This window comes from Lepisma saccharinum, chromosome 26 (assembly GCF_977018435.1).
Source record: "Lepisma saccharinum chromosome 26, izLepSacc3.1, whole genome shotgun sequence".
In the NCBI taxonomy this organism is placed as follows: Eukaryota; Metazoa; Arthropoda; class Insecta; order Zygentoma; family Lepismatidae; genus Lepisma; species Lepisma saccharinum.
This window is the reverse complement of record NC_139254.1, coordinates 20,702,080-20,721,663: the sequence shown is the minus strand read 5'-3', so window position 1 is coordinate 20,721,663 and position 19,584 is coordinate 20,702,080. Positions and strand designations below refer to the sequence as shown.

General features: G+C 39.9%; 1 protein-coding gene across 4 annotated transcripts in view; it reads right to left on the bottom strand.

The window, feature by feature from the left end:
- Positions 1-4,466: 4,466 nt before the first annotated feature.
- Positions 4,467-19,584, bottom strand: part of LOC145979339 (phospholipid-transporting ATPase ABCA3-like) — a 193,487-nt gene continuing 178,369 nt past the window's right edge. For all 4 annotated transcript variants that reach the window (XM_083112199.1, XM_083112200.1, XM_083112201.1 and 1 more), the window contains 3 exons: positions 12,212-12,370; positions 9,541-9,596; positions 4,467-4,659 (listed from right to left, as the gene is read on the bottom strand). In XM_083112199.1, the coding sequence (XP_082968325.1) occupies positions 4,548-4,659; positions 9,541-9,596; positions 12,212-12,370 (327 nt within the window). In that variant the 3' untranslated portion in view covers positions 4,467-4,547. The remainder of the gene's footprint in view (positions 4,660-9,540; positions 9,597-12,211; positions 12,371-19,584) is intronic.

Sequence of the window (19,584 nt, the reverse complement as noted above, 5' to 3'; positions counted from 1 at the left end):
TCATACAACACCTACTTTTCATCACATGCTTCAATCCAATCAAACAGGGGTACTTTTTGAAGGCGGTTACAACAAGTCTCAAACTGGTGTTGCTTCTGAAGCTTGGTTCATGTGTTGTTGGTGAACCATAAGTTCACAGTGTATTGTGGCCAGAGGTTGTTGTGCCTCCAAACAGATGTTAAATGTGCATCAGAGTAGAGTAGGAACTGATCATCATCCGTTATCAGAAGAGTCACATATTTATGGTAAATAAATATCAAGATTTCAGTACAAAACCTGGGCATATTTGAGGATCAAAAGCAGTATAAAAATGACATTTTTGTGTTAAAATGGTGAATAACATCCTAAATTTTATTAAAGAACTACACTTATTACACAAAATAAATATTCCTCTTCAAATAGTAGATTTATGTAGTTATTAGTAATTAAAATCATTCCTGTGTAATGCAGTCCATTTTTACTTGTCAAATAATAACAGCAGAATTAATAAATTTTCTGGGATTTACATAATTCACAGGATAAATCAGATTTCAGAAAGTGTGTCGCCAGGAAATTAATTCTAAATTTCACATTTAAGAGTTTATTTCACATTGTGCAGTTCATTTCACATAATTTTATAACAAAATATGGTAGGATAATGCTCCTCACACCTTTCAAAAACATGAAAAATGAGTATTACAATGTGTTATTTCACATGTTGTGTTTCCTCAAAAACAAAATATGCATGCCTCTAGTTAACAGACAGGTAACCAACCATGTGCTGAGAACCACACCCATGGAGTTGTCAATCAAGAACAGAACGTCTGAGGGAAAATTTGTTTGTATTCTACACCATAACTGGAAAAAGGGATTGAATGCTTCAGCTGCAGGGAAGGAAATCTGTAGCATGGCATGTGAAGCAACACTGCGCTCTGCAACAGAATGAAAATGGTTCAGTGCCAGGGGCGGCGCGTGCCTTTCCAGGCAGGCAGGGCACATTTTTCTTTTGGGCAGGGAGCGGAGGGGGCAGTTAACCTCTATATTCATCTTTACATGTACAGTAACTATAAACTCTTTCACTCGCGAAAAAACTAATTATTTCATAAGCGATCAATACGCACACAGATGGAACGTAACGCAAACTCACACACTAACTCAAATCCAAATCCGTATACAATGAAAAGGAAGGAGGATCTTTTTGAAAACACCGAGGGACTAGTTTGTGCAATGAAATGTGTTGTCAACTTTTCAGGTTGCCGGAACAAGTGCGAAGAAAAGCATTGGAGGGATTTTTTTCTAGCTGGAAGAACAAATGAAGTGCCTGCCAAGCGTTGGAAACACTGAACAGTGAAGGAGGCAAACATGAATGGACAGGGCACCTCGTCTACTGCGCAAAGACGGCTACAAATTTTATGTTTTTCCATTGAGGGGATACCGTCCCTTGCCTGTGCTGTAAATCTTAGGATCAGTTAGTGACGTCACGTCTCAGGGCAGAGCTGAGATCGAACTCTCTCCAACAGGATACAGAAATACTAGTCTCGCACAGGGTGCACACCCTGTAAGTCTGGTTGCAGCAACGTAGGAGTTGAGGGGAAAAAACAAAAATTTTTAGTTATACAGAAGGTTGATCCATCTATATGTGTCCGATTTTGACGTCTCACCTACTTTAGGAAAAACCACGGGACCACCAGCAGTTGCCCTCGATGTGAGCACCATGGGTCCTGGCAATAGCCCTGCACCATAACTTCCATTGTAGGAGGCTCCGTTGAAATACAGGAACGGGAATCTTGAGCCACTCCTCCTGGCAGGCTTTCCAGAGGCCACGGACAGTGGTGACATGACGAGATTCAAGTGCCCTTTTCTATAGGCCAAACCTGCAAAAATCCATGGGACTGGCATCAGGTGACTTCACCGGTATGTCCTTAAAGGGAATATCTTGGATGCCGGTGTCTGCCGCCATTTGTTGCAGAAATCTCTGTGTAGAACGAGATGTATCTGATGAGGCCTTATCCATATGCACACAGACCTGATTTATTGCATTTCCATACAAATGGGGCAGATCGTCTGTATAAATTGGTGTGAGGATATGTTGCTGATAAAATGCGGAGTTGATTTTGCAGTTTTTAGGCACCAGCCGAATCGTTAACTTGCCGTCATAGAAGTATCCCGCGACAACCAGAAATCCCTTCGCAAAACTTGCTTTGCACCGACGGATGAAGCAGGACGGGTTTTTGCACCTCGTGGGGTGTACGTTACGGCTCGAATTTTGCCACAATCGGATAGATAAGTCCATGCTCCATCGAGTGTGGCAACAAACTTCCACTTTTCCCCGGATAGATGGCATTCGTAGAGGTGCCTGCAGTGAGTCTTTCTCTCCCTCTGATGGGCCGCAATGAGGAAGTGTCCACGACTTTTAAACACCATCCGGAGCTTTAATTTGCCACGTAGGTTGCGGTTCACAGTTGACTGTGCCACGTGCACTCGTCTTACCATCACACGTTGCGTAGGATGGTTTTCCTATGGGGCCATTCGGTGCAACTTCCGAGCTAAAGATGGAGTCACCGCAGTACATGGTCGCTTTCTACTCCCCTTTGTGGGTGAACGAAGTGCTGGAACATCGTGGTGTTTATGTCGATTAATTATGTTCTTGATGGTCTTTAACCCCAATGCACATCCATCTTCCCCGCACTGTTTTTGAATCTGTGTCACGGAAAACTTGCGGTGGAAAAGTGCTACGACGTAGCCTTCCCAAAATCGGTTCACCTTGGGAGCCATGATGCACACACCACACACACATGAACTTGGCACGATACTAGAGGCCTTAGCCTTTCTCCTGCTGTTTGAATCATTCAGATCGGTCGATTCTGTGAGCAGGGGTGAAGGTTTAAAATCGGACACATATAGACGGATCAACCTTCTGTATACCGATCGTCTCTTCAGATGAACTTTTTATGTTACAATTGTTGTGGGGCAGTACCCTAGTTGCCCTTTATCTAGCATCACCACTGTTCAGTGCTTTCAGTCTTGTCGGAGTCTGGTACTGATCTCACTAGTTCCATGGCAGAGTTGAAAAATGTATGGAGGCCCTAGGGGCATTTCAGCATTACATGTGTGACATTTTACACACAAAATTTAAGGTTCTAGACATGAGATTGGATTAAAATATTCATAATGAACTGATTTCATAGAATTATGAAGTACTTTGTCTGCTAACAAATGACAAAAACTTTATTGTCATTGCATAGGCTGAATGCATGAAAAGCATTAACAAACAAAAGTGTGTTACGTATGTGACATTTTAAAAATGTAGCAAAGTTTGACTTCATTTGTCTGTAGGCAAAGATGCTAGTAACCTTTATTGAAGAAATGTGCAAATTATATGCATTCACAAACATCTAAACCATAATGCAATTTAAAACAATAATAATTTCCATATTAATTCATTTTGTTATTCACATGGAGTAGGACCACTTTTTGTGAAATGCCCTCCTATCTTCACACTCTCTATGTGCCTTCATAGCATGGGGTAATGCACAGGAGGTAGTGTTTACCTTCTTGTATTAGACAATTTGAGAGTCACAGTTGCTCCATTCAGTAGGACATTTGACTACAATGCAGGACAACCTGGGTTTAATGTCTGGGATGGGTGATCTCAGGTGGCCAGAGAATGATGCTGCCCACATCACCTCTGTCATATCTGAGTGTGTGGAGACCTGTCTGATCAATATTATGCAATTTCCAACCAATGGATATTTCTTATTATTGTCACCTCAATAAGAATCAATTGTATGTAAACGGTAGAATAAACATAAAAGATCCTACAGAGTGAAATGGTTAATGCTTTGGCCTTCGACGTAAGCTGACTTCGGGTTGATTCAAAATTGTGATTGTTATCCTGCATCATGAAAACAAATGGGAAGCTACTTGAAAGCAATAGTTGTAGAGGAGGCCTCCCTAATGGCATACTGGAAACGTCATCACCTTGTAATCAAAGAGTCATAACTGGTGGAGGGACATTGCACAGTGGTTCGGATTCCACTTTAAACTGTAGGTCCACTCCCGATTAGTCTACCTGTGCATAAAATGTACTTAAAACAACAATTCAAACATTCAATAGTTGTAGACTCTGTCCTGAAAACCAGAAAGTAGCAGCAAAGGGTACTCAAAGCACTGGTCGCACATGTCTACATAGTTTCATGATTACTTTCCTACATATTATTGTAGAACGTTGAGTATAGGTGACATGAACATTATTCAACATTTTACTTTTCATACTGAAATATTTTGTATACACAAATGTATATGATTTTAACACAATTTCTGGAATGTGAAAAGTGATCATGAACATAAAAGAAATCAAGTACACAAAAAAATATGGCTTTGTGTGTGCATACTAGAAATTAATTCTTTTGAATGTACTATCCTATGCCAATTCAAATGCATGACAATTTGGAAGACATATTTATTCAAGAGAGCAATCATGTGAATACAGAATCATACCAAGACGACTGATGTTATTTAAATACTAATAATAATAAAAAAAAAAACTCTCAGTGCACTATGAATCTTCAATCTGTGCTTACATGTGGAATCATGTCATTTGAAGCAACAGGCAGACGCTCAATGCTACTATCCCTGTCTTCTGATTTTGGCATGTCAAGTTGCTTTTTCTGCCTTCTTCTGAAATAAATACAAGAATGTAAAAAATAATAATAATGGTCCTTATTGAATTATAATGAACCATGATTAGTTTTACTAACTATTCCATTTAATTTATTTAATATAGTGAAGTGTGACTCGGATTAACATCAGGGATCGAACAGTCACTGGGATGTAGAAAATAACAAAACGAGAGGTTTAAAGTTCATAATGTAAAGGGCCCGCCCCGGTCAATGAAAGGAAAGATGAGATATAACTGAGTGAAATGCTCTCTCCACACTTATCATACCTGTCTGATGTTCTTGAGTACTGTCCTAGACGTATCTAACTGGCCGTGTCCATAGCCATTGTCAGAGTTCGCACATCGACTTTGACTCACGCTCCTTCCGTTATCCCGTACTGAGTGTATCGATTGAATTTGTAAGCCGACCGAGAGATGTCCTTCCAGATTTCATGTTTTATAGTGCCTTCGGACTAGAGGTTATTACTTCATGTCCTCTATCGGCGAAGTGTACTTTCGTCATCTTCCGTATAACCTCGGTTCAGAGGTATTGTGAAATGCTGTGCATTCCTGGGATAACGAGAGGCAGTCGACTGAAACGTCAGGTCAATGAACAGTGTAAAGAGATCATTAAACGAGCCTCTTCTCTATCTTCACTCATTATACCTCATCAATAGATACTTGCTCTACAAACAACAGACTGGTCACACAGTGGGCATAAAGTTCTCCATGCATATAGCACCATGCCATGAAAGCACATTTAGGGGAGATTTACATTTACGTTTCAAGAAATTCAGATACAGTAGCAAATTATGGAATGGAAGTACTTACTTATCTATGAAACTGTATTTTATTTATTTATTTAGTTACCGGTAGTTCTTTTGGTGTATGATTACAATATAAATTATAAAATAAATAAAGACAACACAGGTTCTGAGCAAGCTGCTCCAATTTGTGCTTAAAAAAAAAGAAAGATATATATATATAATGGATAAAAGCAAGGAGGGCCAAAAGGGCTAAGTAAAAATCAAATAAGGTAAAAGGAAACACTCACCGGACAGTAGGAAAATTCAAAATTTTCGCTAATTTATAGCATCATCGGTGTGAGAAGAAACAGAAGACGGAACCGGAAGTTGGGGTCCTGCAGAGTTGCCAGGTCCCCATTGAAGAAGAAGCGGTGCGTAGAACGAAAAAAACACTGTTTCGTCACCAGGCTCGTCGTAAACTGTGAGTGTGTAGGATGAGTTGGGAGGGCGGGAGGGTGGGTGAGGGTTGGGCATTACTGGGTGGCCTTGTTCAGGCCAGGTGGAGTGGTTGCACTCATGGCCGATATATAGGCCCTCTCCCATCTTTTGCGAACAGAGGTGCTGGCTGGTTGGGGTAGGAGGTGGATGATCGCTACCTGGAAGCAGTCGTTGAAACTGATGTTGTGGTGGTTGGTGTGGACGGCGACAGTGAAGTCCAGGTTGTGGGTGGAGGAGCGGTGGTTATTGATGCGGATGTTGAGGGCCGTTGATGTTTCCCCCAGGTAAAAATCACCACAGATGTTGCAGGTGAGGATGTAGATAAGGTTTGAGGCATGGCAGGTCCCTTTGGGATGGAGGGTAAATTTGCCAGTGGCCGTGTGCACCTGGAGGGTGTGAGAAGTGATGAGGATGGGACAGGTCTTGCACCTGGGTCGGTTGCATTTATGGGCAGGGGGGTGTTGGATGTGTGGTGAAGGAGTGTTGTGGACCAGGATGTTTTGGAGGTTAGGGGGGCGTTTGAAAACCACCCTGGGTTTGTCGGGAAATATGTTTTTGGTTTCGGGATCACTGTGGAGGATTGGGAGAAGAGAGTGCAGTGTGTGCCTGATTTTGTTGAGGTGGGGATGATATTGGGTGATGAGTGCAGGTGGGTTGGTGGCAGCAGGTTTCTTGGTGGTAGTGGTATGTGAGGCAGCTCGTGATATTTGCTTGGTGACCAGGATGGAGGGATATCCACGGTTAACCAGGGCCTGGTGTAGGCGGAGGTTATAATTCTGGCGGGAGGTGGGTGAAGTGTTCAGGCGCTGTCCCCTGAGGGCCAGAGAGAATGGAATTGCTTTCTTGGTGTGGAACGGGTGGGAGCTGGAGAAGTGTAGGTATTGCATGTGGTTGGTGGGTTTTATGTGGATGGAGGTAGTCAGGTGTCCTCCCTCGATGTGCACGTCCACATCCAGGAAGGTGATCTGGTTGGGGGAGTGTGTCCAGGTGAATTTTAGGGAACGGAAGTGGTTAAGTTGGTCCAGGAAGGCTGACAAGGATGGTTCTCCATGTGTCCAGAGCATGAAGATGTCGTCGATGAAGCAGAGCCAGAGGAGGGGTTGGAGGGGTTGGGTAGCCAAAAACTCTTGCTCAAGTTGGCCCATGAAGAGGTTGGCATAGGATGGGGCCATTCTGGTACCCATGGCTGTACCTCGGATCTGTCGGAAATTTTGGTTTTCAAAGGTGAAGTTGTTACAAGTGAGGACAAGGTGGGCTAGGTGGGTCAGGAAGTTGGTGCTGGGGTTGTGAGGTTTGGGTCTGCTATTGAGATAGAATTCTATGGAGCGGAGGCCATGGGAGTGAGGTATGTTGGTGTAGAGGGAAGTGACATCAATGGCGGCAAGGATGGTATTTGGGGGCAATGGCGGGAGGGTGCTGATTTTCTGGAGGAAGTGGTTGGTGTCACGGAGGTAGGAGGGCAGAGCTTTCACAAGAGGCTGGAGATGGGAGTCAACAAAGGCTGAGATTCGTTCTGTAGGTGGGTTATAGCTGGACACAATGGGTCTGCCAGGGTTGCTAGGTTTGTGGATTTTGGGCAATAGATAGAAGGTGGGGGTGCGGGGATTGTCGGGTATTAACATGGCGGTGGTACGAGCTGTTAGGCCTTCAGGTGGGCCGCGGGTGTGGATGAAGTCCCGGATTTTGGTGAGGTGTTCGGCGGATAGGTCAACTGTGGTGGGTTTGTAGGTGGAGGGGTCAGCCAGCTGGAGGTTGGCTTCCGCCAGGTAGTCTTGAGAGTTCAAGCCCACCGTGGTGGACCCCTTGTCAGCTGGGAGGATTTTGATGTTGTGGTTGTTGCGGAGGTCTCTGAGAGCTTTCTGTTGGGGGGGATTGAGGTTAGGTTGGTTGTGAAAGTTATTTAAGAATGAGCTGTCAGAGGTGGTGGAAATGACGGCAGTGATGTATCTTTCCAAGGGGTGGTTGGTGGGCAGGGGGGTGGATCTTGGGAGGAGGGGGGGGCTAAATTGAAGGAGGCTCGGGTGGGTTTCACTGGTAGTAGTTTGGAGTGAGGGATTTTTGGCCCAGAAATGTTGCCATCGGAGGCTGCGAGCAAATGTGTGTATGTCAAAAAGTAGGCGGAATTGGTTGGGGGGAGTTGTGGGGGAGAAGATGAGGCCTTTGGATAAAACAGCTATTTCATCAGTGCTCAGTTTATGGCTGGATAAATTGAGTACAGTCTGGTTGTTTTTGAGTGGGTTAGGGTCATTGGTGGTCATGGATCTGGTAGGGGTGAGTTTGTCCGTGGACTGGTTGTTTCCCAAGGTGCGATGTATGGGAGTGCAGTTTTGGTTTTCAGGGGGGTCTGTGGTGGTGTGGGAGGGGTGGGCAATGGTAGAGGGGGTTCGGGTAATAGCGGGCATGTTGGTGTGGGACTGAAATTGGGCGGCAGTGGAAGGGGAAGGGTGCAGCCAGTCTGAAAAGCTTGACGGCAGAGATTGGAGAGTTTTTGGAGGTGTTTAGTGTTAAGATCACTGGCAATGGAATGGGCGGTGTGCCAGAAGGAGTCTATTTTGTGATGGTGGTTACCTGGGGTCAGCAACAGGATTTTGGTAAGGGATTGAATAGAAATGGACAGTTCTCGGGCGCGATTTAGCTGGGATCGGTACATGGCGTGGGTCAGTTCAATAGAGAAATTTCTCGCTAGTGGGAAAATCGTGGGTTTTATGCTTGGGGGCATGGCGGAAAATGGCAGTTTGGGTGTGAGGCTTTTGGGTGTTAGGCCTAATATCAAACATGAGTGCAGGAAGCGTGCATGGGACGTAGCTTTGGTGTAGGAAACAATAAGAGATCGCAGGCGGTTCAGTTGATAGGAGTTATACGTGAAAGGATTCATACCAAAAGTGGATAATAATGGATAAAAGCAAGGAGGGCCAAAAGGGCTAAGTAAAAATCAAATAAGGTAAAAGGAAACACTCACCGGACAGTAGGAAAATTCAAAATTTTCGCTAATTTATAGCATCATCGGTGTGAGAAGAAACAGAAGACGGAACCGGAAGTTGGGGTCCTGCAGAGTTGCCAGGTCCCCATTGAAGAAGAAGCGGTGCGTAGAACGAAAAAAACACTGTTTCGTCACCAGGCTCGTCGTAAACTGTGAGTGTGTAGGATGAGTTGGGAGGGCGGGAGGGTGGGTGAGGGTTGGGCATTACTGGGTGGCCTTGTTCAAGCCAGGTGGAGTGGTTGCACTCATGGCCGATATATAGGCCCTCTCCCATCTTTTGTGAACAGAGGTGTTGGCTGGTTGGGGTAGGAGGTGGATGATCGCTACCCGGAAGCAGTCGTTGAAACTGATGTTGTGGTGGTTGGTGTGGACAGCGACAGTGAAGTCCAGGTTGTGGGTGGAGAGAGAGAGAGAGAGAGAGAGACAACTCTAACAAAATGGAAAACTACTCTCACACAATATTAATATGGTTAAAAAATGATTTCTACTCTCTATGAATGTGTATTTCTAATATATACAAATACACACATGTATTTGTGTATACATTTTTGAAAGGTATGTTACTACAAATACTTATAACATGGCTATGGAAAAATATGTCATATTTTTGACCAACAAGATTGGGTGTATAATGCAGGAAATTATAAAATAAAGTGCTTACAATTTTGTCAACTTACAATAATCGTTTGAGAAACTGTTGCTTGTATTTGCGATTTTTTTTGGTCTGAACCACCTGTAAAGAAATCACAGACATTTAAAAATAAAAATATTTACTCATGTTAATGGCATATAACATTAGAATTTATGTAAATGCATGATGTAAGTTTGTGAAATTATAGTTTTTCTTGGTGCACATTGCTTGCATTGTAGAATTATTTTCTTGTAGTTTACGATTATTACAAGCATAAGAAAACAGTTTTTCGTTGTGATGTTTCAGGAGAACACACGCTTCCTTCATCAGACATTTATTTTCATTTTGACTAAAGATACAGTTATAACAATGGTTAGCAATTTTTTACACAAAAATAATCAGTTATATAATGGATGTTGTCAATGTTACATTGTTGTAATATAGCAACCTAACTGTTTATTTCAGATAAAAATTTTTGATCACATTATTTTTTATTTAAAATTATGAATCCTAAATATCATCAGGTAATTCAAAGTCATAATTGGTTTCACAAAGTTTCTTGATTTTTTCCGTTACAACAATGTAACATTGACAACATCCATTATATAATGGATTCTTTTTGTTTAAAAAATTGCTAACCATTGTTATAACTGTATCTTTAGTCAAAATAAAAATAAATGTCTAATGAAGGGAGCATGTGTCACAACGAAAAGTTGTATTCTTGTGCTTGTAATAACCGTAAACTACAATAAAATAATTGTGAAATTATTCTTGGAACTAACTGATGAAATCGTATTTTGTAATTGTCTTATTTTACATAGCTTTTTTGCCTCTTCAGAGTAATTGTGATGAAGAGGGTTGAGTGATGGTTAGATGAATTTGATGAAGTGTCACTCGCAAAGAAACACTCATGCCAGGACTCCTACTTGGAACTGTCCATGGTGAGATCATGAGTTCAGCACTCAACATTCTTAGTCATCAAGTTGGCAACTCTTGAAATCATCAGTTATGTAGTCATGTAAAAAAAAAGTCTTGACAAAGTCATTCATCATATTTTTGTCTTTATTCTTCTGCCTTGAGAATGAGTGGCATGTTTTGATCAGAAATGTACTGGAAAGGTTTTCAAGTTTATGCCACACTTATCTTTAGGAACATTGAAAAATCTTTATTTTAATCCTTCAAAACTAGGAACGACATTAGCTGTTAAATACCAGGAACCTTATTAACCCACAATGAAAAATCTTGTTACTTGTTAACACTTCAGCTGTGAAAAATCCAAGATGATCTTCCAGAATGAGGAAACCACCTGAAAGAATGGAACAGTTATTTGGAAGAAGGAGAAAGTTGTAGAAGATGGATTATGGAACATCTAGAATGTTACAATGTATTTGTAACTTGATGTTCAATTGTTTCGTTGAGTCATTGTCAAGTATGGAGTTATGCCAAGTTGTAAGTTTTTGAGTTATGGATTAAATTATTGTTTTACATAAAACTGAACCTGTGTGCTTTATTATACACAGCAATCAACTGAAGTGTGGACCGCCGCACCAATGTTTGGGCTATTGGCAAGCGAGGCACTTGCAGTTGTTTGTCGGCATTGTAGAGTGTCGATGAAGCAAGCGCACAACAGTTTCTGTAATTATTTTAAAAAGCGATTTACTTACCAGATTTATAAAAGGAGGTGTTCAAACTAGTTGCCTTTGATGCGCACACATTTTTCATAAATCTTTATTAAAACACTCTCTAACATAAGCTAGCGAAGGGGGTTAGAAACTGGTTTTTACGGAGGTCCTGAAAGTAGACACGAGACTGTGAAGTGATAAGGGCACTTGTCTTGTATTGTGTAAAAAAAAAGGTAAAGTGCTCCCCTGTGCTTTGCACCATGCCATGAAGGCGTATATGGGGTGTGGAGTTAGGGCCCCACACATTGTGTGGCCTGTTTATTCTGGCAAATGTGAAGTGATAGGGTGCTTGTTACATATTGTGTTCTGTATTGAACTGCAAAGTGTGTTATGGCTCAGCAAATGTCTTCTAGTGTACAGTGTGTATTTATTTATGATTCATGTGTGTTAACTCAAACGTGAAGTTCAAAGATGATTTGAAACAAGATTTCCGGGTGTAAAAGTTCCATGTTGTAAATAAATCACTCTTTAAATTAGTTATGGAAATGTGCACGCTTGATTCCCAGACAGTCTACAGTGTTGACATATGGCTGCGAGTGCCTCACTTGTCGATAGCGCAAACATTGATGCAGTGGTCTACATTTCAATGGATCACTCTGTATTATAATATATTATGTAATATAGCATTATTAATTGCAGGGAAACTTCAACACACATACAATTAATATGTTTTTATGCTCTGAGTGAGCTTTCAGACTGAAGCGACAAGTGACATGTAACAAGAGACTTTCACACCATTGTGACAATGAACACAGCCACAAACTACACCAACCAGAACAGGCACTTCGGCTCACATTTGTAAGAAAACTTTCACTGAGGATACATGACCAATAGGCTGAGGTGACACGATGCATACTATTGAGAAAACAGCCCAGCGCAAGTGACACCCAAGTAACAATCAACACATGCAGCTTGCCATGTCATTATCATACGAAAGGTTGCATTTATTTCTGAAAGTTCATTTCCAAGTGACACATGACACTTGTGACTTGTCACTTGTCGCTTCGGTTTGCAAACTACCCGAAATGTACTTACATTCTGGTGAAGAGGAACTGTGAGGAACACATGCTCAAGATTTGTTCGATAAATGATGTAATCTCCAATTACTGCATGTCTGCTTTTAATTGCTTCAGTGGATGAAAACAACTGAGACCAGGATAATTCCAAATCCATCACATGATACTGTATGTTGATCTGAAATTAACATATTACCAAATAATAATAATGCATAGAGACATCCACTTCGCATTTTTGATAGAAACACAAAATGTGAAATAACACAATGTAACATTAATTTTTCATGTTTTTGAAAGGTGTGAAGTGCATTTTCCTACCAGGCTGTCACGAAATGATCCAAAATGAACTGCAAAATACAAAATAAATTCTTAAAACACGAAATTTAGAGTTTATTTACCGATGTGACACTTTCTCAAGTCTGAATGATCCTGTTTAAACCTGTAAATATTTCATAAGCAGAAATTCAGGAATTAACACATAAATTATATATAATAATAAATAATAATAAAATTATAGATGAATCGTGTCATTCTAAAGAATGATGGGATCTGAACCAGTGTTTGTGCAATTAATTGCTGGATGATGCAAGTTACTCATCATTCATCCTCTGATGAGAGCACTCGTCATTGGCATGACGAGTTAACGCTTGGCAATGCGAAAGGTACAAAATCAAACTAAGGAACTAAACTGCAGAAAAGACAATGGACACTCGTTGGGTTTTGTGAACCTTTGAACCTGAATCATGGCTGGGTGTTAGGATAATTACCTGTCTATCTGATGAATTAAGATGAATAAAATATACGAAGTCCTCTGTTGGCTTCTCAATTTGTCGACCAGAGCGTCGTCTCACTTCTGCCCTACTGCTCTCCTAACCACCTCTCCCTTCTCAACTCCAATCCAAAAGTCAGTCCCCTCTCAGCTTGTCTCACCTTTATATCACTAGGCCATCGAGATCTTCCTCCATGCCGAATCGTGTTTTTAAATTGCCACTATGCAAACCGCCGACTCCATAGGCAGAAGAAACTACCTGTTTCCTGGATGGCTCAGGAGGTTTGCATAGCACAACACAGTGCATTGTTTACATGCCTCAGAGGCTGAGACAACTGAGAAAAACAAGTGAATGCCCTGGTCAACGTGAAACATTCAGAGAGACTTTATAAAATAAACATATAATCTTAGGGATTGATATGTTCTACCGCCGTGGAGAAAATTTTCCATGTTGAAAATTTAAAAGTCAAATCGCAAAGCTTGACATGACCCAGGTTCGCCAATTCCATATATTTTCTTAGAAAAAAAAAACATACAAAATATAAAACCAACAAAGCATAGCTTTCTTTTGATTTCCTAACCCAAAAAAAATTCCATTCCCTAAAACATTACAATCAATAATAACAAGAACGCACATCGATATGATATAAAAACAATATTATGTATCATTATATGACTAATAATTACAAAAGTTCATGTCATTAAATGATATAGACGGTGTTAAAGGCAGAGCTACTGCGGAGCATGCACACTCGTCTGGTCCCCCTCGAACATCCGGTTACGCTTAGGATGCTATGGACGTTAATACAAAAGGGCAAAGTGGTGATTTTTTTACAAGGTAATAGGGTGTCAGCTGTGTAGCATATGGTTCGATCTGGAACAAATTTATTGAGTCAAGTATCACTTCGTAGGTTTCCGAAGGACGTAGAGAGACGAAACCTGTTGATACAAGCAGAACGAGAAAGGATTGGTACCCGGAAAGGATTTTTACGACTTGCACTTTGTTACAAGCATGTTGATCGTTTATCTGCGTATTGTGTTGTGGTGAAAAGCATACATCTTAGTGAGGTTTCAAACCGAAGCGACACGCGACAGCAGTGGTTCATACCGTAGTGACAAGCAACACAGGCCCATTTAGTCTATAAATAAGCATTTACCGCTCATGGGAAATCAAGTTTCAGGCGGCACAATATACGCCATTGGAAATCTGAGCGACACGTGCATTTCCTTGTGGCGAATTGGTTCGAAAGGAAGCTTTCAGACTGCAGCGATACGTGTCTCTTGGAAACCAACATTCAAAAATAAACAACACCTTCCGAATTAAAGCGACACGACAAATTGCAGGTGTCGCTTGTCGCTTTCATTTCGCTCGGACTGGGCCGTTTTATCAATACGGTGCATTGTGTTGCCAAGGTCTGTTATTTGCGCCAGCGTGACTGGTAAATGGTTTGCTTTAGACTGAATGCTTCTGGGCAAAATCCCGATATCGCTTGTCGCTTCAGTCTGAAAACTCCCTTGTTGCTTGAAGTAAATTCGTGCAAATGAAAGTGGCATGCCATATCATAAGTTTTCCCTAAATCCCTCAGGCGGAAAGGCGATGTTGAAAGCACATATATTTAATAGCATTTGTTATGTGTCATTACTTCTGCAGATTTGTTGGCAAAGATTCACTTAAGCATACTTTATAATATATTAATATCACTAGTATTATAGAATTATCTTTCCCTCACTTTTCCATTAACAAAATAATTGAATACCTAAACGTTCATCATGCGTGTACATGAGATACTTGTATGCACGTAGTGTGCTATACAACTCCACTCCGAAACCCTGCTCCTAGCTACGGCTCTGCAGTTGATCATCAGACGGATTCTAGACATCCACTCCTTCATAGTAGAACTGTAACAAATACCTTTCTTGACTATCGTCGCACAACTGATGAAAACAAGCGCTCATTTCTTACTTCGTATGCCGGTGAATCTGCACTGGCAACAACGGGGACTGGCCTAAACCGGAAGTTCCGGGGGGACACGGTCTATAACTTGTGATGTAACACAATTGTGCGTACGTAAGTGTTTTGATGTAGAATTGCTTATTCCTACGGGTCGCGAGCGCTTGGTCGTTAGTCTTTTGTCCATCGCCAGGCAAATGGCCGAAGTGTTTTTGCAAGGAAAACCAAAGTCAAAATGTTTCTGTGGAATTGAGACCGATGTGGACCCTTCAAATACGTTTTAAAAATGAAACAAAGTTTATAAGTAAGTACACGAAAGCGTGGATTGTCACATATGTAAGTAAAATCGTAAATAAGCATGTAGAAAAGCCTGGGTACACCTAAATGTAATACATTGTGCTGAATGTATAGCCACTTCACTTATGACCAAACGAAAGGAAAATATTGGTATGCGCTGTTTATATCAAATCTTCCCTTCGTTGCAAGCCAAATAAGCTTCTTCAAATATATGAAATGTCAATGGCTATCTTGCTTATTCCTATGTATGAGTATGAAATATTCGATGCACATAATTATTTACACTGAATAATAAAACTGTTGCAGGCAAAAAACCCTAGATATAACGTTTGATTCCTTGACTATGTTATTATGTACGCTGTAGTATATAGCTTTGTATTTATATAGCCTTGTAAATACTGATGTATAACTGCAGAAAGAAAAAAAAATATCTTGCAAGTGTCCAAAACTATCTGCTCTGATTGTAAACATCAGAAAATGTCCTGTGTACAAGGTGTCGCTTTCTATGTTCCATGTTGGTGAAACAAAAAATAACTGCTTGGAATAAACATTGGCACTAAAGCATACTTCCTGAAATGTTCGAAAGTGCTGTAGTTATGCTTTATTGCTTGCATGTTCGTTTGGTTATCCATTGTAAAAATTTCTTCTTAAAAAAAATATACACTAGTTGTTGCTAGTGCTGGTTAATTGGCACAACTGGCACTTGTCGCCTCCTTGTAGTATGATATGAACTATAATGCATGTTAAAACTGGCTAGCATGCATGGTACGGAACTGAACATTTGAAGAAGGGCTTTGGAAAAGTATTCTTTCCCATAATGCATGGTAAAGATCCACATAAATACACATGGTATGAGCTTGCATGTGTATGTGTGTGAAAACACTGTAGCACAATTTGAACAACAACTCCGTAATTATTGTTGTAACCAAAAACTGCTGCTTGTGGGATATATGTTTTCTCTGCTTCTTTTCTTCTTTGTATTGCTTGTCTTCTTGACTTAGTTTGGGGCAATGTAAAAGGTGTAATAAATTACCCGTATAACTTGGGAGATGGGGAAAAATGTTGTCCCAACTGCAAACGGTGTGGAGGAAAATTTTATCTGGTTCCTTCACGAAGTGTCGTTGATAGTCTGTAATCCACTGAACTGGGAAATTCATGGTTGAATAAAGTCTTCCCGGTAAAAATGTAGTCCTCTTGTAGTATTACTTAGGAATGTCTGCATGTCTCCCTCAAGTTGTTGGTGACGAGTCTCTCCGTATGGTAGTTGACTGCTTCGGCGGAAATCCTTCATAAAAAATGCCCTTAATTGGTGTAGGCATTGCCTGTCCACGTCGCTCCGTATAGACAGGTTAGGTTAAATAAGAGGAAAATTAGAATAATGAAAGGAAAACTGCTTAGGATAGGTGTATTTAATTCTGATATGCACACAAGACCAAACTCATTCCATTGTCTTTTCTTAAAATAAATTAAATTAAATTTCCTCATCAAGATAAAATAAGATTAAAAAAATAAATTGATTAAGTATCTGCCATAACTCTTTGAAAATAAATAAGAAAAATTTAAATAAAATATACAACCATAATTAAAATATTAATGTCCTTGATTGATGTGGTGCCTTAAATTATAAATTATTACTGTGCTGCTCTGAATGAACCTGTCTTGCAAGTTGACGGTGCTTATAAAAGTAATACCCAAGTGCTGCTGTTAGTAACAAATTCCAAATAATAAAAACTAATATAGACATGGGCAAAGGGTTTAAAACTAATTCTTGAAATGAAATGCCCTTACTAACAGATCGATTAAGTTGCTTTAAGGCAAGTTCAAGTGGAGTCCATTGGGGAATAGTGAAATCAGATAAATTCTTGGGAATATTAAGTGGTAATTCAACTTCCTTCATTTTTACCTGTTCAAAAGCTAAAATTCTGGTATGTAAAATTTGTTGATCCACAATAATCTGAGAAAAATCCTGATAATTAAAAAATCTAGATTGCCCCTCGTTAATCTGAATTGATCTGTGGGTGTTCAAATTATTATTCAAATTCTGAATGACAATAAATTGACCTGAGCCTGATATTAAAATACCATTACGTGTTCTGATAAACTGAAATAATTTATTATCAGTAAAAAATTTCACTTCAAAATTACAAAATGTAGAATTATTAAACAAAAGTAAGTGTTGCAAGCATGTTCTGAATTCTGTTTAAATTTTAAAAAATTATTGTGTTGTGAACCCTAAAAAAATATATAAAATTTGTGTTGCGCAAAGCAAGCTATTAGTGTCCTAAGAGGTTGCTTTGGCAAGCCTCTAATGGCCTCCTAATAAATGATAGGCCGATGCAATTTGCCGTGGTTCATTAATATGCAATGTAAAACAAAAAATTCAGTAAATGCTACTTCTGACTTTCGTTGAAACTCCAGGCAGTAACAAATATAGCATCCGAGAATCAAAATAGTGAAATTCAAATTTTAAACACAATAAGGATAATAAAAACTTTCTCAATTCCAAATTTTCTTTAAACAAAAGAAATTTAACCACTCAAAACTTCTCGAGTCCGCCGTATACTTCAAATCGCTTGGTCTTATAAACAGACCCGCCGCGGAAAAATATACTTGACTCATATAAGAATGGTGCGTCAATCCCTTAGGTTTGTCCAAACAAAATAGATCGAGAATAGTTATGCAATATATTAAAATATAAATACAAATTACTAGTTATTACCTACTGTACTAAAATTAACACGAAGTTAATCAGTAAGAAGTAATGAATTTCATTGCTGCATCGTCAAATAAGGTGCAAATTGGGTAAGTGAACTAAATTTCCTAATAATAAATAATAATAATAATGAATTCTCAAATTATAACATTTGTGGTAAACCACACTTAAAATTTGGAAAGGCTAACGGTGCCGTGGCGACTTTTGCTGCACATGCCTGTGCTAATCACCGAGGCTTAGCCCGGGCATGTTGCTGACAATTTTGATTAATCTATGTGCAAAAAATGCTAAAATTGCCCTTTTATAAAAATTTCCCTGATTTCTATCGAAATTTCGTTTGGCTTTATCCTGATTCTAATCAAATGCAAGTCGATTTCCCAAAAAATGGACTAACTATAAATATCTTTATACTAAACGGGAAAATTTTGCGTGAACAACTGAAAAAAAAAATCTCGTCTTGTTGTTCCTTTGTAAAATTTTTGGTCGTGATTAATCTGAAGTGCATAAATGCGACGTTTTATGGCTAAATTTATCTATGTAGAACAAAATAGCCCTAACATTGTTGACATAAAATTCTATCGTGAAAATCAAATTCTGATGGCTATATCCTTAACTAAACTGGTCCCATGAAAATTTAATGAGCGAACGCCACTGGTTCGAAAAAATATGCAGTCTAAAGTTTTCATACTAATTCTTTCTGAGCTTCTAGCGTGCTCTGGAAGTACTCGGGAGAGCTTCAGCGCGGAGAAAGGCATTTGCTGACATCAGATATTCAAAGTTTTTGCAAAGTTGCATTTTGTGGTTGCTGGACTTAACTGAGCTATATCTACAGCGACAGCGAGAAAGCTTGCAGGCTCGCTGCCGTGTTCCGGCGACTTCGGGTACAGTTCGGGTTCCATCGGGATAGTGGACGAAAGAATCTCACCGAACCACGATGTTTGGGCGTTAATCTTACAACGGACGGAGGAAGAAAAGGCAGCGCTATGATTCGCTGACTCGCTGGGTGACACGTTAATGTTGTCAAAACTTTAAAGTATTACGAACAAGGTTTAGTAAGAGCTGCGAGAATCTAAACGAAGTCAAGGACTTTTGAAATGACGTCGTAGGCGGAAGGGAGAGAGAGTGTGTCAGCATGGCTACAAAACTCGAACACTTCCGTGATCGCATAATAACAAAACTTGGGCAGGTGCTAGCAAAATGAAAGACTAATAAACCCTTGCATAAAATACAATAAAATCTCAATAATGGATTATAACTTAAAATTTAAAACGTAATAAATATAATAGATATTCTAGGCAAACGTATAATCGTAAAAAATATGATCAGTAAAGGATACAACAGGTTCGGAAACCTGAGAATTTGGCTTACTTTCTGCTTTTTGAGTGAAACTTGGAACTTTCTCGACTTTTGCTGTCGACTGATTTACAAATAAATCTTTAACTTTTACAATTGGCTGGACACAGGGTGAACTAATCAATTCACTCTCAATTTTGCGGCTGTTTTGGACAAAACTTGGACCCTTCCTTACGGCAAACTTCTGAACTCTATCTTTAACAGATACAACATTCCTCGGCAAATCTAAAACGTCGTCTTTGGTGACTAATATTTTTCGGGATGAATCTCGAACTTCTTCTTGTACACTATGCTAAATAATAACGGATT